This window comes from Malaclemys terrapin, chromosome 6, assembly GCF_027887155.1.
Source record: "Malaclemys terrapin pileata isolate rMalTer1 chromosome 6, rMalTer1.hap1, whole genome shotgun sequence".
NCBI classification, from domain to species: Eukaryota; Metazoa; Chordata; order Testudines; family Emydidae; genus Malaclemys; species Malaclemys terrapin.
This window is the reverse complement of record NC_071510.1, coordinates 54,195,637-54,221,700: the sequence shown is the minus strand read 5'-3', so window position 1 is coordinate 54,221,700 and position 26,064 is coordinate 54,195,637. Positions and strand designations below refer to the sequence as shown.

The 26,064-nt window shown below is 39.5% G+C and overlaps 1 protein-coding gene across 1 annotated transcript in view; it reads right to left on the bottom strand.

Annotated features, from left to right (window-relative positions):
- The window catches only part of FBN2 (fibrillin 2), a 268,195-nt gene that overhangs the window by 124,845 nt on the left and 117,286 nt on the right, over positions 1 to 26,064 (bottom strand). Inside the window, exons 16-23 of the mRNA XM_054032264.1 lie at positions 24,934 to 25,086; positions 24,107 to 24,160; positions 22,186 to 22,311; positions 19,297 to 19,422; positions 10,628 to 10,747; positions 4,369 to 4,506; positions 977 to 1,027; positions 314 to 439 (exon numbers count right to left, since the gene is read on the bottom strand). Of these exons, the coding sequence (XP_053888239.1) occupies positions 314 to 439; positions 977 to 1,027; positions 4,369 to 4,506; positions 10,628 to 10,747; positions 19,297 to 19,422; positions 22,186 to 22,311; positions 24,107 to 24,160; positions 24,934 to 25,086 (894 nt within the window). The remainder of the gene's footprint in view (positions 1 to 313; positions 440 to 976; positions 1,028 to 4,368; positions 4,507 to 10,627; positions 10,748 to 19,296; positions 19,423 to 22,185; positions 22,312 to 24,106; positions 24,161 to 24,933; positions 25,087 to 26,064) is intronic.

Sequence of the window (26,064 nt, the reverse complement as noted above, 5' to 3'; positions counted from 1 at the left end):
TAACACTGCAATAAAGACAAGCCATTTCCTTTCAGATAAGCCTAGCTCGATATGCTGCAAAATAACACTTGAGCAGCACAGAGTATTTGGATTAGCAGCACAGAGCTGCTGCATCCCAACTGCATTACTAGCATGAGCATCAGCAGTACTCAAGCTTCAACCCATATCCTATGACAGGCCAGCTAGCTCAAGTTTAAAACTCCTCTCAAGGAATGATGCACTCCAGAAACTATAGGACTATTTTAAACTGTGCAAAGAACATGAGAAGTCAGTCATAGAGCTAAGGAACAGTGAGAGGTGACCATGCTCTTACCTAAACACACTCGACCTGTTCCATCCAATGTCAGGCCTTCTGGACACTCACAGTGAAATGATCCTCTGCTGTTAACACAACGTCCATTGGGACAAACACCCGGGAAAACATCACACTCATTTACATCTGATGTGAAATGAAGCACAAAAAAAAGTTGAAGTTCTTAATTTATTAAAGTAGCTACAGCCTTATTGAGGATTTAAAGTTATGTCACAGTAATCAAAATATTTTCAGTTATACAATATTAGGATCTGAAGAATGTTCTTTCTTACACTTGGCTGCCAACTGCCTCCTAGGGGTTGTTCCAACATCTATGAATCACCATGGTATAAACACACCCCACCCACATTTCCTTTTTTGTGGAAAGGTCTCCTGCACTGGGGGTGAGGGTGGATAAAGCAACAGCGATTCCACTTATTTAGGGGGAAACCCGAGGGTGCTCAAGTTTCAATCTGCTCTGTACCATCAGAACAAAGATTTCCTTGATTTCCTTTAGCTCCTCAAATACCTTAGGGTAGGGGAACACTTTTCAACAGTCACCGTTGCCTGTGATGACAACCACCAAATGTCCATTTGATTAACTTCTCCAAAAACAAGGATACAATGTAATGAATCCTCTTTATCCAGTTTAAAAAAAAAATGAGTAAGAAAGAATTACTTTACCTTCACAGGTAACTCCCTTAACTCTGGCAAATCCTCTTGGGCAAGCTGCATCTGGAAATAAAAAAAAGGAACAATTATTTTCAGAATTATACGACTATAATAGTTAATCATAATCAGAAACGTTGTGACCTTCCCCCCCTCAAATTTATATTAATGGCCTAACAAAGCGGAACAGTGGCATATTCTTAGTATTAAGGGCCCATTTAAAAAGCAAGAGCAGAAATGCCCTGATGTTGTCTCAGTAGTGGGTGGCATGACTAGCTCAATGATGCAAGGGCATATAAATTAATTCTGTCTCTTTCCTATTTGTCCAACTCCTTAGAGTAACTGCTGTGATCCTTCCTTTTTCACACATCGGGAGCTCAGACAATATTCCTGCTTTCAGTCTCCAGTCCCAGAAGATATTAAGCTCTGTGATTTAGAAATTATGCTATCTTACAAGCAGCAATAGTAGAGAAACAAGGTGGGTGAGCTATAGAGCCCCGTAAGGTGGAAAGGTCCGAGAGCTTGGGCTGCAGCCTGACCTTGAACATCTACACTGCAATGAAGCAGCCCCTTAGCTTGAGGCCTGTGAGCCTGAGTCAGCTAGCATGAGCCAGTCGCTGGTGTCTAACTGCAGTCTAGACATATCCAGAGTCTCACAGCTAAATACAAGGTGGAACAGATTGTTTAGCATAAGTCGTTAACACATATTTCAAGGGACCATTCAAGGTGAAGTAGCCCATGAACACTCTTCCAGTCATAAGGGGAAAAGGTTGGGGGGCAGGGAAGGCAACTGGCGGGGTGATGTTAATGAGTTACAGATTATTGTAATAAGCCATAAATCCAGTGTCTCTATTCAATCCATAATTTTTAATGTCTAGCAAAGTTATGAGCTGAAGCTCCCAGGTTTGTTTTTTGAAAGTGCTGTGCAGGTATCCTTTGAGGATACACACTGAGAGGTCAGATATATAGTGATCGCTTTGTGAAAAGTGTGCACCCACAGCTGATATGGTGTTTTTGTCTTATTTTCCTGTGTGACTTTATTCAACAGCACAACGGTTGTCTGGTTTCACCCACATAGTTGTTATTGGGGCATTTTGTGCACTGAATCAGGTACACTACATGTTGTGATAGGCATGTGTAGTACCCATCTATCTTGAGAGGTGTGTCAAGGGAGGTGTTGATCATTGTAGCAGTGGAGATATGTCTACCAGTTTTGCATTTGTTGTTCTGTCAGTGTCTGGTACCACTTTGAGTTGGTGTGTCCTGGTCTATGGGGAGCTTGCTTTTGATGATGAGCTTGGAAAGGTTGGGGGGTTATTTCAAGGCCAAAAGAGGAGGTTCAGGAAAGATTTATTTCAGGATGGGATCCCCATTAAGTATGGGATGTAGTTGTTTGTAATACATATGGGTTCCAGTGCGGGGTAGTAAGTGACAACTAGGATGCGTGGTCAGAGAGGGTTTTATTTCTGTATTGAAGCAGGTTCCCTCAGCTATTTGGGTGGCCTGCTCCATGATGCAATCTACTTCTCTGGTGGAGTGTCCTTGGTGAAGGTGGTTTGGAGTGTGTTAAGGTGTATATCCCTGACTTTCTCCTCGGAGCATATTTTGTGGTATCTGAATACCTGGATTTAGATAAACAGATGTTGTGGTGTGTATGGGGTGGTTACTGGATCTGTGAAGTTAGGTGTGGTGATCTGTGGGTTTCTTGTATGTATTTGTCTGTAAGGTTCCATGGTTGAAGCCGATTGTTGTGTCCAGGAAGTTGATGCTACTGTGGAAGTGTTCCAGAGAGAGTTCAATGAACGGGTAGTGGCTGTATAAGTTGTGGTGGAAATCTCTGAGGAAGTTTAGGTCGTCTGTCCAGAGGATGAAAATATTATTGATGCATCTCAAGGATATCAGTAGTTTCATGGTGCATTTGTCCAAAAATTCTTCCTCAAGGTGGCACATAAAGAGGTTGGCATATTGCAGAGCCATCCGAGTATCCATGGCTGTTCCCATGGTTTAGCCAAAAGCATTTTTTGTTGAATGTAAAATTGTTCTGGGTGAGGATGAGTTTGGCGATGTGTGTGCAGTGGCTATCTGAGAATTGTCCATTGTCGTGTAAATATTTGAGGCAGCCAGCGAGTCCATCATTGTGAGGAATGTTGGTGCAGGGAGGGAGGTGACATTCATGGTGGCAAGGATGGTGTTCTGAGGGAGGTTGTTAATGTTGTGGAGTTTGTGGAGAAAGTCAGTTGTGTCCTGGAGGAAACCGGCCCTTTTCCTGTTGAGTGGTTTTAAGATGGTTTCTGAGTCCCAATATTCCTTCCGTAAGAGTGCTGTGGCCAGATATGGTGGGTGTCCCAGGGTTCCTCAACCATGATGACTAAATTAACAAGGCTAATGGACTACTCTCTGACACCACATACTATAAAGAATTCAGAGACAATCCCACACCACAATTTAACCAGGACTTTAAGGATATCATTAAATCCTTCCCCAAACAACTTCAAGAGAAACTCTACAAACTCATCCCCCAAGAACCCACCCCAAGAACCTTATACATGTTTCCCAAGATATACAAACAAGAGAACCAAGGCAAAACCACTCAGTACATTCTCAAATGAACTCTCACGGGAAAATGCTAAAAGGCAAAAACACCATATCAGCCGTGGGTGAACACTTCAAAAAGTGAAATCAGAGACTGAATAGAGACACTTGATTTATGGCTTATTATAACAATCTATAACCCACTAACAATCCTCCCCCACACCTGCAGCAGCCTCCCTCCTCCCCATGACTGGAGGGGTATTAGCAGGCCACTTCACCTTGAATGGTTAACTACTTATGCGAAACAATATGTTCCACCTTGTACTTAACTCTGAGTTACTTTCCCAGATCTGAAGAAGGGCTCTATGTAAGCTGGAAAGTGTCTCTCTCTGACCAACAGAAGTTGGTCCAAAAAAGGATATTACCTTAACATACCTCATCTCCCTAATATCCTGGGACCAAGATGGCTAAAACAACCCTGCATAAAGCAGCAGTAGTGTCAGTACAAAGGTTGCTTGTTTTTAAATACCTGCGTTTTTGGACTTTTCCAAAAGCATACAGATTTTTAACTAGATATTTCTCTTCTTTGCTATCCTTACCTTTGCCCACACACATAGACACGCTATGGAGAGAATGAAAACTCATCCCTGTAGAAATTAATTAAAAATGTAATTTACAGGTGGACTTCATGGTTACAAAGGGTTCACACAGTGAGGGTTAAAAGTTACATTAACCAACTGTTCTCATTTTATTATTCTTCTACTGAAAAATACTCTGATGAGAAAGATTATTCAATTGAGGCACAATTATTTTACCCAGTGATACATCTATCCTTCCCCCTGAAAGCTGGAAGACATTACAGCCTAGAACCATACCTAATTCACATCGCTCACAAGGGCTGCCCCAAGCAGCTCCTAAAGTAGCACAACATTCTGATTTTAGTGTAGCACCATTAATGTTTACTTCACAGCGACTGTCTTGGATGTTCAGCCAGCACGTTCCTTTCAGACTATCTGCAGTGGATTAGAAAAGAATGGGAGCTGTCAATCAAAAAAAGAGTTTATTTTCAAATCTGTTTAAGGTAAAGAACATTTATCAAAAAGGAAGAGTTATTCAATTTCTTATCTCTACACCCTCAGAAATACATATATTTCTGAATATAGTGGATGCTATACTCCATTATACATCTTTAACAGATCTATGGTTAGAGCATTTAACTTATGTCATAAGATTATTTTTCTTAGTACAAATATGATTTAAATATTCAAAAGGGTAGGTGTGACGTTGTGCAGTCTATATGGTTTTATAAAAACATAATAAGAAGTGAATATAATGTAACTGGAATATACTTCATGCAAAAGGTCTCTTGTAAGGTATCATTACAAAGCTTATAATCTACTGAGTGTGATCATCCTATTTGTATAAATGTACCACTCTTGTATCTAAAACTAGAAATATGAAATATAACTCTGAGGGCCTATAGTAATTATGCAAAGTGTGGGCCATTAATAGTGGTTTGGAATCTTGATGACTCCTATTAACCAGGACCATTGTCTGCCGATGGCTGTGTTTACCTGTTAGTCTTACTGTATATGTGTGTGCTGGCAAGTGGGTAATGAAGTCTTGCAGTGACATGTGATCATGTCACCTGACCTGGAATCCATCTTTAACCTGGGTGCTTTTCCAGTGGGGGGGGGGAGGGTGGAAACCCAGAGGGACAAAGGGTACCCGCCTTATGCAAAAGATATATAAAGGGGTGGAAGAGAACAAGTGGGGAGAGGAGCCATCATGAAGAATCCCCTAGCTATCACCTGAGCTGGAACAAGAGCTGTACCAGGGGAAAGAATTGTGCCCAGGCCTGGAAGGTGTCCAGTCTGAGAAAAAACTTACTGAAGCATCTCTGAGGGTGAGATTATCTGTATTCAGTTTAATTAGACATCGATTTGTGCATTTTATTTTATTTTACTTGGTGACTTACTTTGTTCTGTCTGTTACTACTTGGAACCACTTAAATCTTACTTTCTGTATTTAATAAAATCACTTTCTACTTAGTAATTAACTCATAGTATATATTAATACCTAGGGGAGCAAACAATTGTGCATATCTCTCTATCAGTGTTATAGAGGGTGAACAATCTATGAGTTTACTCTGCATAAGCTTTATACAGGGTAAAATGGATTACTTTGGGTTTAGACCCCATTGGGAGTTGGGCATCTGAGTGCTATAGACAAGGACACTTCTGTGAGCTGTTTTCAGGTAAACTTGCAGCTTTGGGACAAGTAATTCAGACCCTGGGTTTGTGTAGGAGCAGACGGGAGTGTCTGGCTCAGCAAGACAGGGTGCTGGAGTCCTGAGCTGGCAGGGAAAACAGGAGCAGGGGTAGTCTTGGTACATCAGGTGGCAGCTCCCAAGGGGGTTTCTGTGATCCAACCCGTCACAGTAGGCATAAATAAAATGTTATAGACCAGATTCTGATGTCTCCTATATCCATGTTAAATCAAAGTAAATCCTGCCCTACTGAAGTCAATGGGGATTTTGCCATTGACTTCAATAGGACCAGGATTTCACCCACTGTTTGTTGTGCTCCCAGAACACAAAGTTGTGCAGTATTGTTAGAGCTGCCAATGATGCCTAGACACCCCAGAGGGGGAAGATGGAGTCAGAGTCCTTCACCCTGTCATGCCTATTAATAGCGGGAGGCCATGCCCTTTAAAAGGTGTAGAAGAGATTGCCTCAGAGTCATTTTGTGTAAATTTGGTTTTAGTAGCACTATTGGGGGGAGAGATAGCTCAGTGGTTTGAGCATTAGTCTGCTAAACCCAGGGTTGTGAGTTCAATCCTTGAGGGCCACTTAGGGATCTGGGGCAAAATCAGTATGTAGTCTTGCTAGTGAAGACAAGGGGCTGGACTTGATGACCTTTCAAGGTCCCTTCCAGTTCTAGGCGATAGGTATATCTCCATTTATTTATTTATTTATTTATAATTTTTATTTTATCAGAAGCATTTTGAATTCCTTTGTCCACTGTAGGCAAAACTCCTCCAGCAAATACTGTTCTGGTGGTATATCTGAGAAACTGCTATATTCAAAATGATTTAAACTATACAGCTAACAGGTGATTTCCCTCATATCAGCTACATCTGGATCTTCCAGCCAAAACTTGCAAGGCTTATCTTATTTCAGCCTATGAGTCAATTTCCTTTATTTTACACAATCTCTCTTGCAGAGACAAAATTTACAAAGGGTAGTCACTCTGACTTTTTCCTCTGGTGAGAAAGTTATTTATTACCCACCATCAAAGCATTCTTTCTGCCACTCGCATCTCTTTGATTCTAACTTGAAATAAAAAAAAGTATCCAGGCTACAGGCAGATGGCAGCCTACTGCTTTGTGCACTACGGTTGAATGGTGTCTGAATTTCATAAACCATAACTCAGAAGTGCATAGAAAGTTATTTCAAAGAGAACAAATGACAGTATTCCTATTGTGTGTATATTTCCCAAAATGGCAATGTAGCATTTATACCACCAGCCAAGTACACCATCTTAAAAAAAAAAAAAAAATTTAGTCTCCTTTCTCAGTAGGTGATTGACTACAACTCCATTATCAGAATTGTCCTCCCTGGATACATTCATTTGGGAATACTATTAATGTGAAAGTAAAATGAACCAGTGGCTAAAAGTAGCTTTTTAAAACAGTGTTTATGATAGTTGCAGAACTGCCATCCTTTAGAGACCAAAGTCCTCTCTCCACAAAACAGATAAACCGGACCCATCCATTCTAGGGTGATAGTGAAATTCAGCAACAGTGCTACAGTCTGGCCATTGGTAGTGGTGCACTAAAACAATAAAATTAGCTTCGGTACAATATTGTTAGCATTATTCCAACACAACTGTTATACACTTTCACTTAAATGCCATGTGGTGTGCTACAATTACATTTTAAATAACTTCTATCATCATTAATAAGGTTAAAATTTTCTCATGGTTATTTTTAGCAAAAGTCATGGCTAGGTCACGGGCAATCAACAAAAATTCACGGAAGCCCGTGACCTGTCTGACTTTTACTAAATATAATCAGGGGGCCGGTCCTGACAAGGGGGACAACTGAAGCCTGAGACCTGAGTGGGGGCATGAGAGCCCAAGCCCTGTTGCGAAGAGGCAGGGAGTCCAGCACCCACCGCCGTGGCAACTGACAGCCCCAGGGCCTCTGCTACAGCCCCAGGGCTCAGAGCTCTGGGGCCCCCAATGCCTGTGGCAGCTGACGACTTTGGGTGCCCCTGACGCCTACAGTGGCTGGGAGCTCTAGCCCTTGGGCTGACAGCTCCAGCCCCGTTGCCCTGGGCGGAAAATATCACAGAGGGCTCTGAAAGTCACAGAATCCATGACTTCTGTGACATCATCTTATCCTTAATCATTAAGGGAAGAAAAAAAGAAAAAACCCTCAGATCACTCATGTCATAAGGACTGATTCTGATCTCTGATATCAGCATAAATCAGGGGTAGCACCAGAGTAAAATTGGTGTGAGATCAGTATCATGCTGATATATCTGTATTTGTCTACTTATTTCAGTCTCATTAGATTCTCTTTTTCACTATATCAATACACTTTCACATTACTGTCATATCAGAGAAGCATTTCTGCTATAAATTAGCTTATCAGCACACACTCCTCTCCATTTGTAGCATTATAGTGTCAAAGCTGACAGGGGCACACAGCAAAGAACAGTGGGGCAAGAGAGTATTGGTACATTCAGGACCCAGGCCTTTCATTGTAGGGATGAGGTCAAGGGAAAAAGTTGTTTCATTAGCTTATTGGTTTTTCAAACTGCATATATTTAGGTTTGGCAGAATTTGATTTTTATTCCTTTTTAAATATTTTTGACAGATAATATTGATTTTTAAGCATTTTTTGTTTTTGTCAATGTCCATATTTGCAGGAAATTTCATAGGTGTGCGGATCAGACAATTATTTAATGACAGATGCTGAGATTCAAAAAGTTAAAGTGTTACAATGATTAATACACAAATTGGCAACAGCAGCTGTCAAAAATATACAAAGTATGTTAAAATCAAACTCCAATAAGTTCTCAGGCAGCAGTTTTCTTATTTTGCCAGTCTGTAAATTTTGATCATCATCAATGGAAATATTTTTTCAGTGGTTTGAGTGTGTACAGTGAAATTGATGTTTACAGATATCTACTGACAAAAATCCAATCCTTTCAAGCCTACTTATATTTAACAAAAGTGTTTATCAAGTTTTTTTTTCAGAATAAAAGAGCTCTGTCCTTTAATCCTTACATAGGAATAACCAAGGTCAAATTCCCTTTCTTGCAACACTACTGAAGCCAATGGCAATTTTGCCTGGCTAAAAATGATAGGATTAGGCCCTAATTTTGTAAATCCGTATTTGTCAATTTTGCTTTGCCTCCAAACCACTTTTGCTCCTACATAAATACTCTAATTGTTACATAAATGCTCTAAATCCTGACACAGACAGAACCCAGATCAAAGTCAGTGGAAGTTTTACCTGTTTGAGGACTTCATGATTGGGTCCATCATACTCTCTTTCAAGTTAAGTTATTAATGTATTGAATGTATGTATATATTGTTTAAACCATATCTGGCTACTCCTTCCAATGTTTGTCCATTTTCATATTCCAAACATTAATGTCTTTCATTCACTTTAGGGCCAGTTTCCGCCACAATTACTGAAGCTAAGTAGACTTCCAAATAATACTAAACAAATCAACAGGACTACTTATGTAGTAAGGTCCAAATCAATATAAGCATTGGTCCTTAATTATTTCACATCAGTGTTGCATCTGGAAACATGAAAATGCTTAAAAAATAATCAGACAAAGCGCATGGATGAGTGTGGTGAGGTTCACATGAAGGAAAGAACACAACCTCTTAGCTAACCACAGATGCGCCAAAATAAAAAATGCATAAGCCACTTCTGCTACCTGGGAATCTAAGAAGTCCAGGGTCCAAAAATAACCTTAGATTGCAAACCTTTTTGGTAAGAGATGGACACACCAACCCATCAGATGAACAATCATAAACTCTTCTCAATTCCTTAAATTCCTTCTCCCTGCTAACTGTCTTTTCTGGACTGTGTGTCTGACAAATCCTTCTCGTCCAGGTTCCTCTCTCAACTAAGCACTGGAAAGGCAAGGAAACTGCAATATCAGGATCAAACAAATTGGAGACTTGGAGCTTTGTGTCATCCTAACACCACTGGGACTCTAGCCCAATTCCTCTCACAAGATCCCCTACGGGCCTCAAATAAATATTGCACAAGTGGGGTGACAAAATGGAAGCTTGTGAGCACTTAAGGTGGATGAGGGTCAGCCAAACACCATGCTTTCAGACCTTTCAGAAAGGTAGGAACAGAGCCATTGGTGAATGTCCCAAAAGCCAGATTCTGCAGCTGTGAGAATGACACCTTGTGGCAACTATCTCAAAGGGTGTTGCTAGATCTAACAAAATCAATGACACTTGACTTTTTTTCCATTTCCTGGAGATCATCAATCAAGGACATAAATATGATACATATTTTATCCCCAAATCATTGCAATACCTGTTACCAGATAGACAAAGATCCAGGAAGAGTGTTCCAGATGAATCCAGAACTCTCTTGACATGTCCTACTTAATATCCTTCCCCAAAAAAGGAAGGTGTGAGACAGTGCAGTAATTGGGGAGGCCAACAACATTTAATTATGGCTGTATAAGCAACAGACTAACCACCCTTTGGTTAAACTGACATCTAGCCCACTTGGAGAGAAGCAATAACAATATCTGTCAATAAACCTCCCCATTGGTTCTCACCAATCATAAAATGCATGGACCCATAGTAGCCTGTACCTGTGTAGGTGAAATAGTATCAATGCAATTGTTACGTTTGTGTCCTCTGCTCCGATGGAAACAGGCAAACTTGTCTGGATTTGATCAGTGTTATTCAGAAAGCAAGTCCAAAATGCCTCACAGTCAGATATGCTAGTCTACTACCAAGTACAAATTACCAGGACTCTCTTGTTTATTTCTCAGTTTCTTTAATCAATGTGATCAATTCCCTTTTTGTTAATAACAATAAAAAAAATCAAACCAAACAAACAACACATCTATACACTCACCAATGCAAATCAATCCAGTAGAATCCAGTTTACTGCCAAGTGAACACTCACAATTGAAAGAACCAAGATTGTTCCTGCAGGCGCCGTTGACACATGGGTTGATTTCACATTCATTTATATCTAAAATCCAGAAGGAAAAGGTACCATTAGGACAGCCATGCATTTCTGGAAAATATTATGCTGTATAAATGAAGCCATGAACCACGATATGCCAGAATGTCTGGTAAACTTGGCTTTTTTACTTTTTTTTAGATGAGGTACACAGTATGCTGGGGCAAGCACTGTGTATGTATGTGCATGTGTAAAGAAGTATTTGTATATTTTGTAAGTGTTAATTAAATGTCGCTTTCTTAGAAAGGCCAGAAACTTCCAAGAACTTGGACTAAAACATTTTCCAGAATAATTTATAATTGTCCTGTGAGAAATCAAAATCCTTTTTCCATGGAAAGCAATGCATTCCCAGCCACAACACACTGTGCACAAACAAAGGCCTTATTGTTCCTGTCATCTAGGCTCCATGAGGCTTTGGAAGAATTAAGAAAACCTTGTCAGAAACAAAGTATTACAATGCTGGCTGCAATTCCATAGTCCTGGAAAGTGCTCAAGAAAGAAGACTGAAACTGTAATATTCTAAATAGTATTCCACTCCAGCTACTCTTCTTCTCACTTTCACCCACATGGGTTTTTTTAAGCCCGTCCACATGTAAGAATAAGACTCCTGCTGTCAGCATTAGCCTTTTTTAAAAAATGAAATTACTTTTTAAATAATAAAAAATAAATACCAGCAAATTCTTCCTAACAACCACCAATTATGTCTTTTTGCAATTCACCAATTTTGTTTTAGATTTGGATCCTAAATCAAATTAGGCATCCTAATCCTAACAGATAGTTCCTGTCATGGGTCACGAATGAAAAGTTTGGGTGCATGCTTATGTTCTTAAATAGTGATATACAAATAATGCCAAGCCCATAAACCTAAAACAGCCTGACACAAATTAATTAAAAATTAAATAAAGTACCTAAGAAAGTATTGGAAACAGGAAACATATCAATGGCTGATTTTCAAGAGAAAACAAACTATTCCGCTTATTTTATAGAAGTAGTACAAAAGGTTCCATTTTCACATCTAGAAATCTGAAACCTTTAGGAAACTGATTTCTCTCTCCATCCCCCTAAAACATACTGTACTGAGGGACAAACCCACTCTCTTTAATTAATAGGACTGTTCAACTAAATAAAGTGATCAGGACTTGGCCCTTGATATAAATGGTTTTTGAATAGTGACAATGCTTTATGCTAGTATACAGAGCAGCTGCTTTTGAGAATAAATTCAATATTCTTGTTCCCATATGACTAGCAGGAACAAAGAATTTGGTGGAGGCAGATCACAGAGTGATGCTGGAGATACCTTAAATATTCACCACCTGCTAAATGATTCTCAAGATAGAATTAACTTTGGAGAACCTACACGTAATGTACCTCTGTAAACCTTGTTTTCAATGGCTATACATTCTTTAAAACTGAGAAAACAAACAGGGAGATGAGGGTATCTAAACTATGGTAGGACATGTAGCTTCTCCCTTTCAAAAGGGCTACCAGGAGAAACAGAGCAGTCTTCTTTTTCGCTATTCATATAGTATATTACATATGCATATATGTATATTACACACACAAATACAATAGACGATATTAAGGTTGCATAGACAAGCACTCTAACGTTGCACAGAAAACCTTAATTCTGGCATTTCCTAACTTTAATTTGTGCATACTGGTTGTGCATACTGTCCACTGTGCTACAATCTTTACTTATATGATCACATACTATTTTGTTCCCCAGGAACCCTGCCTCATTCAGTGCACCAGGATGGATAGCGCCCACTTGATGAACAGCTATTCAATATTTTATTTTATCCTTGCTGTGCAGGTGTGTAGCCCTGCATCTTATTTACTGCACACTATTCAAACCCTGCTCTGAAGAGTGAATTATTAATTTCCTCATGGGCTTTTCTATGGTGTTCAGTATCTGTTAGTCTTTAAGGTGCCACCAGACTCTTTGTTGTTTCTATGGTGTTCAGCACTCGAATATTTCAATGCTTCAACAAATATTAATAAATTTACTTTCACAATGCCCTCGTGAGATAAAGGATGGTGTTATTACCTTCCTTTTATAGCTGGAAAACTGAGGCACAGAAGGCATGTCTACATTGCACACTAAACCTGGACTCTGACTCAGGTCTGAACCCAAATCCTTTTTTTGTCCACTCACAAATCAGCATCTCTCAGGTCTGCAAGCACTCAGGACCGGGTCCTAGGGCCCTGCTAGTGGGTGGGTTCAGACCCAGAGTCCTACTGAGACTTGGGTCCAAGTCCCGTCATTTTGTAGTATGCACACAGGTCAAGCCACAGCCCCAAGTTAAAGTCTGCATAGTGCAGTACGGACATGTTAGCATGACTCAGTCTCAGTCTCTCCCTATAGAGACTGAGGGTCCAGCAACTATAAACTCAGGTTTACAATGCAGTTGTGGATGCTCAAGCGTGGGCACGGAAACTGAGTCCACAAGCCCAGATCCCACGGACTCAAGTTTACAATGAAGTGTAGATGTGCCCAGACATATAAAGCTAAAAGTTTCTAATTATTGTAGGTGCTCAATGTGAGATGCCTACGGCCTGATTTTTCAGAGTAGTTAGCATTATAGAGCACTTTATATGTTCACAGCACATCTCCCACTGATGTCAGCTGCAAGTGTTCAGAACTTCTACAAACCAGACTAATGGTCTGAAGATAGGCACCCAAGGAACACACAATTAGTGGCCATCATGAAGTTTGGTTTAAGTGACTTGCCTAGCATCACACAAGAACTCTGTGTCAGAGGCAGGGATAGAAACCAATTCTTCAGGGAAACATTCAGCTTCCTTAACAATGAGACCCCCCTTTCTCTTCCTGCAATAGCCTTCCACATTCACTACACACTTTCCAACTTCTGCAACAAATGAGGCAGGGATCCTACAGACAACAGTCTCATTCTCCACACAACCTGATTCACCCCTAGAGTAGGTCCATACGTGAACTGAAAGAGGCAGAGGTCTTGTTGAAAAAAAGTATGTAACTTATATGTAGTATGCGACTGTATCATAAGGCATGTGCACTGCACTGGGATGAATTAAGGTTGCACAGGAACCTTAATTCTAGTATTTCCTAGCCTTTGAGTGGCTGACTTTGCAACCTTAATAATGTTATTTTAACATATTTTTGGTGTGCAACTTCCTAGGTTTTTAAAAAAGTAAATTGAAAAAACAAATTCCTTCATCTGTAATAATATTGACGCCCACACAGATCATCAGCAAAATTGGAACCTTTAGATCAGGGATGGGCAAACTTTTTGGCCCGAGGGCCACATCTTGGTGGGGAAATTGTATGCAGGTCCATGAATGTAGGGCTGGGGCAGGGGTTTGGTGTGTGGGAGGGACTGCAGGGTGTGGGAGGGGGCTCAGGGCAGGGGGTTGGAGTGCAGGAAGGGTGTGGCAGGGGGCTCAGGGCAGGGGGCGCCTGCAGGCAAGGGCAGTGCAAGGAGCCCTCTGGCCTCCCACCCCACCCCCAGGGGCCATAGGGTCATAGTGCTGGCTGCTTCCAGGAGTGGCACGGGGCCAGGGTAGGCAGGGAGCCTGCCTTAGCCCCACTGCGCCACGGGGTTGGCAATCCCACAAGCCGGATTGAAAGCCCTAACGGGCCGGATCCAGCCCGCAGGCCGTAATTTGCCCTCCCCTGCTTTAGATCCAGGCCACAAACCTCTGCCACTTGACCTAGAGAAGTAACTGATGGCAGTAGTAGGTTGCCATCCTCTAAATGGACTAGCACTAGTGAGGAATCACACAAGCTTCCAGAGGGTTTACACAGATATTTGCTGACAGCAGAGCAATAGTGAAATTCAGGAATCTTGGATCCTATACCAAACTCTCTCTCCCCACACTTTCCTCCACTTGCACACAAATACTCCTACCACCCACATTCCCCATCCTCACTGGCTCCAAGTCCCAATCTCCTTCCTGTACCTTCTCATTCTATTTGTGTCCTGTTCCCACAGCATCAGGCTCCCTATACCCATCTCTTTGTCAAGCCAGTCACATTTCTGCCACTATGGCATCCCATTTCTTTATGAGATCTACCTCCCCTCCTCCTTATCCACTGGTTCTCAGTCTCCTTTCCCAGCCAGTCCCAGTCTCCACCCTTCACTTCAGGTCCCTATCCCAGTTTCTCTCTCCTCTTTGCCAGCCTCTACTCCCAGTTTATATTCTCCACACCCAGGCTTTTTGTCCCAATCTATTCCCCCTGTTCCTGCTACCCTTCCCCACCTCCCTCGGGTTTGGTTCTTGTCCCCTCTGTATTAGAAGTGGGCATCTTCCTTCTTCATGCTCCCTGGGCATAGCAAGGATGTCACTGAGAGCACAAAAGAAATAGGATCTCTGCCGTCAGTCCAGATACGAAGACTTAGCCTGCCCACAGTAGCCCTGAGCTGCAATTGCAGGGAAAGTCCTTCTCTCAACCCTGGACTGGGGAATGTTCAGTACTGACAGAATCCCAGGAATTTACGAGCTAAAATCTAAGATACCTGTATTGAGAATGCGTGAACTGAGATTTTTCTAACATTTATAATTTGTCCAGATTTTCACAGGAATAGCTAACGGCACAGTACTGGCATAAAGGCCACCTGTTTGCCAAATTTTGAGTCCCTGTTCTAAACCACCTGAGTGCTAGAGCTTTTCAAAAATGATTACTAGGATTTTTTAACATGAGCAAAACACATTTTCCTTTAGCTTAATTCTCAGAAACTTCTAAACTGTTTTGTCTGAAATTTTGCAAAAAGATTCAGCCTGAGGCAGACATCCAGCATGGAATATTTCAGCCCAAATGTTTAAAAGTATGGCAAAAGTTATAAAGCAACTGAAAACAGCTGCACATATAAACACACGCATGCACGCACACATACACACACACACACTCTAAGTGCCTTCATTTTAAAAAAAGAGACATTCTGCTAACCAAATAGATCATCATCAGTCCAAACACACTTAAAATATCTAGTGTTAAAAACATAAAAAGTTTAAAATGTTTTGTTTAAAGAGATATCATCAACTTGCAATGTAATCATTTACAAATGAAATAAAAATACTACACCTATCTCTAAATCTCCATGATGCTTTCTGTGATTCTTCAATTACATTTTCCATTAAAAAAAATTTCTTTCCCAATTTTCTGTATGAAGACCCACACAAACAAAAAGGAAAATGATTAAGACGCTGATCTTCTAAACACAAACCCACCCACCCCATCTCTATTTTTTCCAATTTGTTTACTTTGTGCATTTGACACGGTTTGGTTCCAATTCAGCAAAGCACTTAAGCACATGCTTAACTTCCACTGAAGTCAACAGGACCACTCATTTTGAAAGTTAATCACATATAGAATTGTTTGCGTAACAAATTGACTGATAGCCTAAATGATCATACAGGGGGAAAATTACAAAGGTCCCCTTTCAACAAGGCACTTAAATGTGCAGAACACCATCTTCAGTGCTTTGCTGAACTGAGGCCAATGAGCGCACAAAGGAAACAAACAGGAAATAATGTTTTCCCCTCTTTGTTGTAATAATACTATTGCTACAATTAACAGCTAAGAAGTAAGATATTTTCAGATAAATGTGACTTTAAGTTGATAATATTCCTTTAATTTTTAAAATGCAAAGCAAGCATATGTGAACATATTTATCATTTTTAAACAACTATTTTTCTTTAAGTGTGGTGTATGTATATATTGTCATAGAACCAACATTGAAACAATCCATTTTACATTCCTTGAAATAAACTTCAAAGCACGTCTGGTTTACATTTGTGGAAACACAATCTAAACCACAGAGCTTGTTGTAAAAATTTCTACTTTCACAAACTCTCAAGGCAAACAAACAAACCCAACAACAACTTGCAAAGTTTTCATAACTTGGTTATGAATAGAAAACAACACAGGCTTTAATGTTTCATTATGGTTATTGCTGAAAGTTATATTAATTAAAACTATATTGTTGAACAGCATGCATCTGAGTAATATAAAAGCATGACACAATGTTACTATTGAGAGCAAAACTTTACAACTAGTAAACTGAATGGCTTACCATTCCTTTGAACAGAATTTGGCAGGAGAAAAAAAAAAAGAGTGAAATGAATTTATTCCTCAAACTGCTAAGCCGCTCAATGTTAGAAAAAGTGTAACAGATTTTATAGTTTCATAGACAGCTTTATGCCAAACCATTACTGGATCATTTTTACCTGATCAGCTAAATCTTAAACTTCTGCCTAACTATGGGATTTTTAGATGGATACAACAGATCATTCATAAAGCATGTGTGTATAATTTAATATGCACACAAGCATATTAACAATAACTGACAAAACACTTCAGCTCCTGCTGTAAACAAAATATATTTTAGGGTGTCTGGATTAAAATAATTATGTTCAGAAGGAAAACTTCCCCAAAAGTTCAGGTTTATATTAAACCTGAAGTTTTGGGGAATGAGATACTAAGTCAGTTTCGCCAAGTGGAGAAGTAGATAGAAATATCTTTAATATTCTGGGTTTATTAGATTCCAAATAAATAGCATTACTGATGATCACAAAATTACCATATTAATTTTAAAATAGTACATATGTAACGGCAGTAGTCAATACTATAAGGTCAAATGTGCCCTACCAAACAAGGATTGCTTATTGTGGAGAGCAGTGCAGAAGTAGTAATGCATGTCAATACGTCTCACTGAGACACAAAACTTCACTGCACATGGGCAGCACAGCCACTCAATCACAATTGCTCTCTGTAACAGGGTGTGCTTCCCTCAAGTAGCCAACCAGCTCTGGTGACTGATCTGAAAGGGGTGAATGGGCCACAACCCTAGCTTCTCCTAGCTCCTTTTGGTGTAACAATGCTAGCCCAATGTAGTCTTGGTACTAAAGGGAGCACTAATACTGTAACCACAGCCAGCCCCTATCGTGATATATTGCTTACTTATGAAAATGCAGAAGTTTTCTTATGAAAATTTGAAGTTGCTGTAGGTAAACAACAAACAGGAGTTTTGTTTATTCATTAGAATACCCAGAGCAAAACATTACCTATGACCTGTTATCACTTTGAAGAATCATGAATGATCATTCAAATATTTTTTCTTTCAGTGGCAGAATACAGGTACATTTTAAATTTACATAACAATCCACTAATTGGGCTACAATTTTGTCTGCACGCTTCCCCTCCCTTACCCATCAGTCATTGCTTGCTCTAGTTGTGAAATATCTCTGTATACCCCACGTACCTATTATACTGAAATGTTATACCAGAAATTATAGTCAGAAGCACTGTGCTGAATAAGTATAAATAAATCAGACTTGCTCACTATTTGTATTTTTATATTTGATGCAGGCTGCTTAAACTGATCATTAATTTAGTTAATGCACCTTTTAAAGTTAGATAAAAGTTAAAAGTGGCCATTCTTTCAAATTATGAGTTGAATTTTCTTGATGAATGGAAATGACTTTCAGGCTTCTAATGACATATCCTTGCATGCTCCCCTGAAAATACCAACCCTATCACAATTTTTGAATTAATACGTTAATTTGTCTGGTTATGTTCTCAGACTGAAAACCAAAACTGGATGGAGATGTCCTTTTTAATGCCATTTCAATGATTTCAGCTCAGTTGTTTGTGTTCTGGTATCTTGTTCAATACATTAGCAAGTTTATGGTCAGAGTTAAGCTTTGAAGTTAAATATCAAGATGAACATGCAAACATCATCTCTCTTGGTAATATAATGTCTGTCTGCAGCAGACTCAAGACCCTAGCATATTAAGCATAGAGAGAAAAACACAGTATAGTGATGAGTACAGTATAAATCCTGTATGGATATGACTGATAGGAAAAGACTACTCTGAAAAGAATGCAGTTGGATCTTTAACAGACAATGAGAGCAGACAAACCCTCAGGTTTTAATGGATGCATGGAACACAATTCCCTTTGAATGGAAAAGGACTGAGTTGACCCTGCCAGGAACGGAACCACTGGTTCATGAGATTCTAAGTATTCCAAAGCTGAAGCCTTCAACTTGCAAACCATTCCCTTTGGAAAAGGGCAATTCACAGTGATAATACTGAATTATATAATTCAAGTGGCCAACCCAAAAATAACACTGAAAGTTATCAAAAGTCCACTATTCCTGGTAGCATTATGCATTTCTGTTCAAAATAAAACAGAAATTAACACCTCTGCTCCAACTTAATTTATCAGCACAATCAACACCAAAGATCTAAACTCACAGAATGCCCAAGAGATAAATGTGCATTTTCTTTAACTTTCTCTTCAAAGTATTCTGTCTAACAAAACATACTGTCATGTAGACAATGAACTGGCTATATTGGAGGAAATTCAGTCATGCCCCAACATTCTAACAAAATTCCACTGAGAGCAATTACAAGATGCATCTTTTGATTTATACCATAATATAGGCCTTTCTTTCCCTTCCCTTCATTGTTTTGTATCACCCCAAGTCTTCTCTGCTCATCTCATAAACTCCAATACTATAATATCACAGATTAGATCAACACTATCCAGATGGCTCCCACTGCAGCATTTTTACCTTCACATGTGTCAGTCTCAGTGCTGAATACATAACCCTTTGGACATGTACAGCTGTAGCTTCCAGGTGTGTTTCGACACAGGCCATTGTCACACAGCAGTCTGTTCACTGAACATTCATCAATGTCTGGAAAAGATCAGGTAGACATATTAACGAACAAGTCTGCCCTCCTTTTCTCCAAGTATTATTTTAACTGGACTCTCAGCAGCAGTCATGTGTCTGAAATTCCGTTTTCTGCATTTGTATCTGAACAAGGAGAAATGCCAATACTTGGTTTCAAGAAGTTAATTAACTTTCAAATTGCTCTTACCCCATATTCTATATCCCATTTAAGAATTTTCACTACTGTTTTGTAAATACATATCAGTTTTTCAGTAAAGCACAGCTCTATGTTCTCAGCATGTCCTCCATTAGAACATGGCGACCTTGGGATATTTAGCAGTTTATAAACAGCCATGATTATTGCCCTTGGATTTGTCTGTTTGGCAGCCGGCAGTGATGTTAAACATGCTTTTAACAAAAATTCATTAAGAGTTACATCACTGTGCTAATCCTTTTCTCTGTGCAAGTATTTGCTATCAGAGGAGGTACAGTAGGAAACGCCTACACTAATATCTACGTATAAAAAATACCCTGCTACACTCCAGCTGATCACACGCTGAAATATTGCAACCATGATTGTCTCATGAGTGTCCATATTTCTACCTAGCTACTGATTGATAGCAGATATATTACCACAAGCTAACATTAAAGCTGAAAAATCCGGAAAACCCAAATGTTAATGTTGCTCCTTAACTTTACTTTAGACATTTGCAAATCTTCTATAATATACATTAACAAACAATATTACTGTAAACTGCTTATGCTTAACAATGAAAACAAAATTATAAAATTAATTTTTTAAAAGTTATTCTGTGATTCCCATTACTGTAGTATTTTAACACCTCACAAACACTTTATCCTCCCAATTTGTGAAGAAAGTGTTATTATCCCCATTATACAGCTGGGGATGTAACAGAAATTAAGGGCTTAATCTAATTTCCATCAAAACCAATAAACTGATTTCAAGATACTTCAGTGAACATTAGATTTGAGTGAGTTGCCAAAGGTCACACAGGAAGTCTGTGTCAGAGCTGAGAAAATAATCCAGCCTTTCTGAGTTCCAGTTCAATGCTTTAACAAGACCACCCTTCCTCTCATACAACATACACCTCTACCTCGATATAACGCTGTCCTCGGGAGCCAAAAAATCTTACCACATTATAGGTGAAACCGCGTTATATCGAACTTGCTTTGATCCACCGGAGTGCGCAGCCCCGCCTTCCCGGAGCACTGCTTTACCGCGTTATATCCAAATTCGTGTTATATCGGATTGCGTTATATCGAGGTAGCGATGTATGTGCAATTTAAAACTGTAGGAGCAACCTTTTGGTATTTCCAGTCTTTTGACTGCTTGATTTCTCAAGGTTAATGTTTCGGTAAAGAAAAGGTCTATCTCCCTCTTTAACTGAAAATTTTTTAAGAAGAGGAAAAAGAAGCAAAAAAGGACAGAATGACGTAATTAGAGAGACAAGGTGAGTGAGGTAATATCTTTTACTGGACCAACTTCTATTGGTGAGAGAGACAAGCTTTCGAGCTTACACCGAGCTCTTCTTCAGGTCTAGGAAATGTCCTCAGGGTGCCAGAGCTATGTACAAGCTAGAACAGATTGTTTAGTATAAGTTGTTAACACATGATAACAGTTTTCAAGTACGTAAAAGGTTGTTACAAGGAGGAGGGAGAAAAACTGTTCTTCTTAACCTCTGAGGATAGGACAAGAAGCAATGGGCTTAAATTGCAGCAAGGGAAGTTTAAGTTGGACATTAGGAAAAACTTCCTGACTGTCAGGATGGTTAAGCACTGGAATAAATCGCCTAGGCAGGTTGTGGAATCTCCATCATTGCAGATTTTTAAGAGCAGGTTAGACAAACACCTGTCAGGAATGGTCTAGATAATACTTAGTCCTGCCATGAGTGCAGGGGACTTGACTAGATGACCTCCCGAGGTCCCTTCCAGTCCTATGATTCTATGATATTTCATGGGACAATTCAAACGGAAGTGTCTTTTCCAGTCATAGGGAGGAAAGTGGGGGGGGGGGGAAGGGGTGGAAGCTCAGGGTGAGGTGTGTGGTTTAAATGGGTTACAGATTGTTGCAATAAACCAGTATCTCTATTCAGTCCATGGTTTTTTGTGCCTATCAAAGTTATGAATTTAAGATGCCAGGCTTGTCATCTGAAGGTGTTGTGCAGGTTTCCTTTGAGGATGAGGACTGAGAGGTCAGATATAGAATGATCACTTTGTGAAAAGGGTTCATCCACAGTTGATATGGTGTTTTTGTCTTTTAGCATTTTTCTGTGTGAATTCATTTGAGAGCATAGTGATTGTTTCACTTCACCCATATAGTTTTTATTGGGGCATTTAGTGAACTGGATGAGGTACACCACCCTTGTGGGAGGTGTTGACCATCGCAGCAGTGGAGATCTCTCTCTAGGTTTTACATCTGTTGTTCTGTCAAAGTCTGGTGCTGCTTTGAGTTGGTATGGCCTGTTCTGTGGGGAGCTTGCTTCTGATGACAAACTTGGAGAGGCTGGGGTTTTGTTTGAAAACCAGAAGAGGAGGTTAAGGAGAGATTTATTTCAGGCTGTAGTCCCCATAGAGTATGGGTTGTAAGAAGGCCGCTCCTGAATGTACAGACTGAAAGGGGTAGGTTTTCTAAAGAGATTTTGTGCTTTTGCATTGTAGCTAAACGTAATATCCACTTTCCTCACACACTAAAGGTCCTCTCCTGCTTCCACTAAAATCAATGTGAGTTTAACCATTAGTAATTAATTAATAACTCAAATAACTTACCAACACAGTTCCTTCCAGAGGGATCAGGTTCATAGCCACTGTTACAATTACAACGATAGCTACCACGTAGATTTTCACAAATTCCATTGGCGCAAATATCAGGATCCAATGCACACTCATTAATATCTGTATCAATATAATAGAGAAGTTTAATGCAATTGTATTACACATTTAATGCTGTGAAACATCTTATCTTGGAATAGTTGCACACATAGAAATGCCTCTAACTCAAAATATCTATTTTGTAAGTGTAGTGACTATGGATTGAGGGCCGAAGAGTCATTCTTTGCACATTTTCATCTCATAGGATCCAGGACTTTTCCACATTAACAAAACAAAACAAAAAAATACTCTTTCTATATGTGGATTCCTCTGGTTTATATAGATCCATTCAGAAACACTGGAAAGAACAACAAGGATGCCGGGCCTGATTGTGATCTCACTTAAACCTCTTTTATACTGATGCTACTCCACTTATTTCCATGATTTACTTGGACTGATTAACAATGGTGCATCTGAGATCAGTATCTAGCCTGCAATTTATGTGTACACCGATACATACTCAGACAAACACTTTGTTAACCTGGCATTAAAGATTATAAGATGTCCAAAGCTTTCATAGGAAAATGGAAATCAGTGGAATCTGGTCTACTTTATGGTGTTATTACAAATCTATAACCAAAGTTCACTAACCTTGATGGAATCTTGGGGAACACAAGGCATATTTCATGCTAAATCCTACCTCCCTGTAGCACAGATTTCGCCTAACAAGTCCAGACCCTCCTTTTCCCTTAAGAGTTTTTTTTTCTTTTGGTAGAAGTTCAGTACCCTCCTATGCCCCAACTTTTCTGATGTCTTCAGGGAGCAACCAGGAAGGGTCCATGAATAGAATGAAGGGAGCAGGACTGGGTGACTGTTACTGCAGTGTGGTAAAAGGAGTATGACTAGGGTGGAGAGACAAATGGATATGACTGGGAATGAGAACTGTCTGTAAGGGGGATTTCCTGCCTGCTCTCAGTAAAGGGAACAGATGAGGAGGAAAACACTGCTTTGGTTGGGGTAGGGGGTTCCAGTTTGAAGATGTTCAATTTTCCCCTGCTTGAGCAAGCCAAATTCTTCAGAGTAAGCAGCAGCACGGTCCTATGTGAACCTGCTTTCACTTGTATGAGATCCACAGCAAAGGTTACAATTTCGTTCAGGTCTCCAAAAGGGATTTTAATTTATATTTGATCCCTGGAGGAGATTAATCTTCTGAAGGCACCTGGCAAAGACTACGATCTGTCTTATATCCCTTGTGAAGAGTTACAGTCTTCAGGTACTGAATAAAGACTGTAACCTCTACAGAGGACCTCATACAAATTCCCATAGTTAGAAACTGTAGCTTTGCGGGAAATGGTTATTTCTCTTGAGAGATTTACAGGCTCACCAAGTGGCACTAGTGGAGCTTCTACAGTCAGTAAACCATAAAGTACTCATCTCAGAGAATTTACAAACTCTGCTTATGTACTTCACGTTACTTACGTGAAGACATTAAAAATCACAGCCTGTAAAATGATAAAACTAGGCCCATATGCTTACAATATTGAACAGAAATAACATTTTCTTTTTTATTTAAGTATTATTTTTAAATGCTAACTATGCTATTGCTGAAAGTACTATAGTAGGGTATCATACTGCTCCCACTGAAGTGATGGGAGTTTTACTCCTGACTTGGATGGGAACAATTCTCATCTTTCTGAGGAACCTTTGATTTATTTTAATATTGTACCATATTAAAAACATACCATATCTTGAAAAAAGCCTTTAGCCACTTGTATCTTGTGAAAAATCCAAATGCTGAATTCATACTTTTGAATATTTGTTTTACTTTCATTATTTTTCATGAGTCTTATATATATAAGAAAAAAAAATGTAACATTACCTCGTCCATCCACAGTAATGCCTACTCCACTGCTACACAGGCCATGGAAATCAGCTACTCGATTGAAACAGAAGTTATATAAAAAATGTTAGTTCTAAACCTCCAAGTACATACTTGAATGAAAATTGTGACATCATGAAACGAAACACTAAAAGGAAATATATGGTATTATCCTCTCAAAAGTACCATCTCCTCGAGTTAGTACCTACAACAGTAACATCACACATGATGCTAATTGACAGCTTCACAACAGAGCAATGTCACCCCAGAAAGCAACATGGACTGTTCTCCAAAATATGGTGATATGAATACTGTTTTCAAGGGGTGTATGTGGCAAATAAACTGTTTCTTCATGTTCTCTGCATTTTGCTGTTACTAAAGATGAGTGAACTAGTTCTTATTAAAAAATTAATTAAAAAAGAGTGGTTTGAACATCAACCCTAATTCCAAATTGAATAGTGACTGTACTTTACACTGGACTGATTTGGTTAGGGAACCTACAGCTCCTTGTCTAACGCCTTTAAGGTACCTTTTCTCCGATCCAACATAACCTCTTCTGGCTCACCCTACACTTAAAGATAATTATGAGGCCCAGCTGCATCAATCTAGACCTTGGTGCCTACACCCTGAATTCTCACATAGTCTGGACAGCTCTGGAGTTTGGTGCACTCTAGACAGCACTGGGCATAGAAGAACTTAAACAAACATTTTCTTCTTTTGTTCACATTAAATACTACAAATTTAAATTACCTTGAAAATAAATGCTATGAATCTGCTTTGAAACAGACTTATTAGTCTATGTTAGCTGAAGAATTATACAACTTTACCTGAGTTCTTGGCAGGACATGGGTGACATGGCTCTCCAAAGCCATAGTCTGGATTGGCACAGCAACATTCAGATTTTGTCACTGCCCCAGGGAAAGGGCGGACACACACTCCTTTTTTGATTCCTCCATAGCATGTGCTGCGCATATGAGTATCTAAGAAAGGGGAGGCAGAGAAATAATTATGTTTTCTTACACTAGGAAGGATATGAATGAATACTCTTTCAACAAGAACCTGAGGTCATAATCTTAGCCAGTGAAAGGGATACATTTTGTCCTGTATGAAGGATGGCTCACTTAGAAGCCACAGAAAGCCAAGTGCCTGCATCGAAGAACAGAATTTGGCTCTAAATAGTTATCTGAATGTTCCCTTTCCAAGTATATGTTCCCATCTGTGGTGTATGTTCTTTCCAAACTCATCTGTCATTTGGAGGCTGATTCTGCATGCTTATGTTTAATAGTACAGTAACTTACTCCATGAAAAGTGCCATCGGACTCAATGGCACTACTTATGAAGCAAGATAATACTCAGTGTAAGGGTAGCAGAAAGGAGCCTTTTGATTGTAAGTTCTTTGATGCACTTTTCTGCAAAATGCCTATGACATTGTGAGTATTAAACACGGCTGTTACTCTGAAACCTAACATAAAATAAAATAAGATAAAATCAGCCCCACGTAATGTGATAACTTTCAGATTACAAATACTTTTCCGCGAGCTAGAATGTCTGAATAATATTATTCAGATCATTCAGTGAATCATGTAGCATAGTCAGATAGAAAGCTCCTGTGTCAGATCCTGCAATACTGTAGATTTCTAAACACCATACAGACTCCTTGAAATTCTATCCAGAGGATTTCGTATGAATGAAAATTTTGTTACACACTATTTGAAATAACCTACTTTATGTCTGGAACAATTATATCATCTTTTTGTAAAAATGAAATTCCCAAATGATCATGAATCTGCCTCATGATTTCTTGGCATCTTAAGGGCATTTCCTGTTGAAACTGTAATATTTATGGTATATCTTTAAGAGATAATAGTGATGACCCATGGGTATGGTTCTATGAGTGAGGTGGACAAATGTGTGTGTGGTTCTGGCAGAGTTGTGCTGATTTGTGCATAGGTTGAATA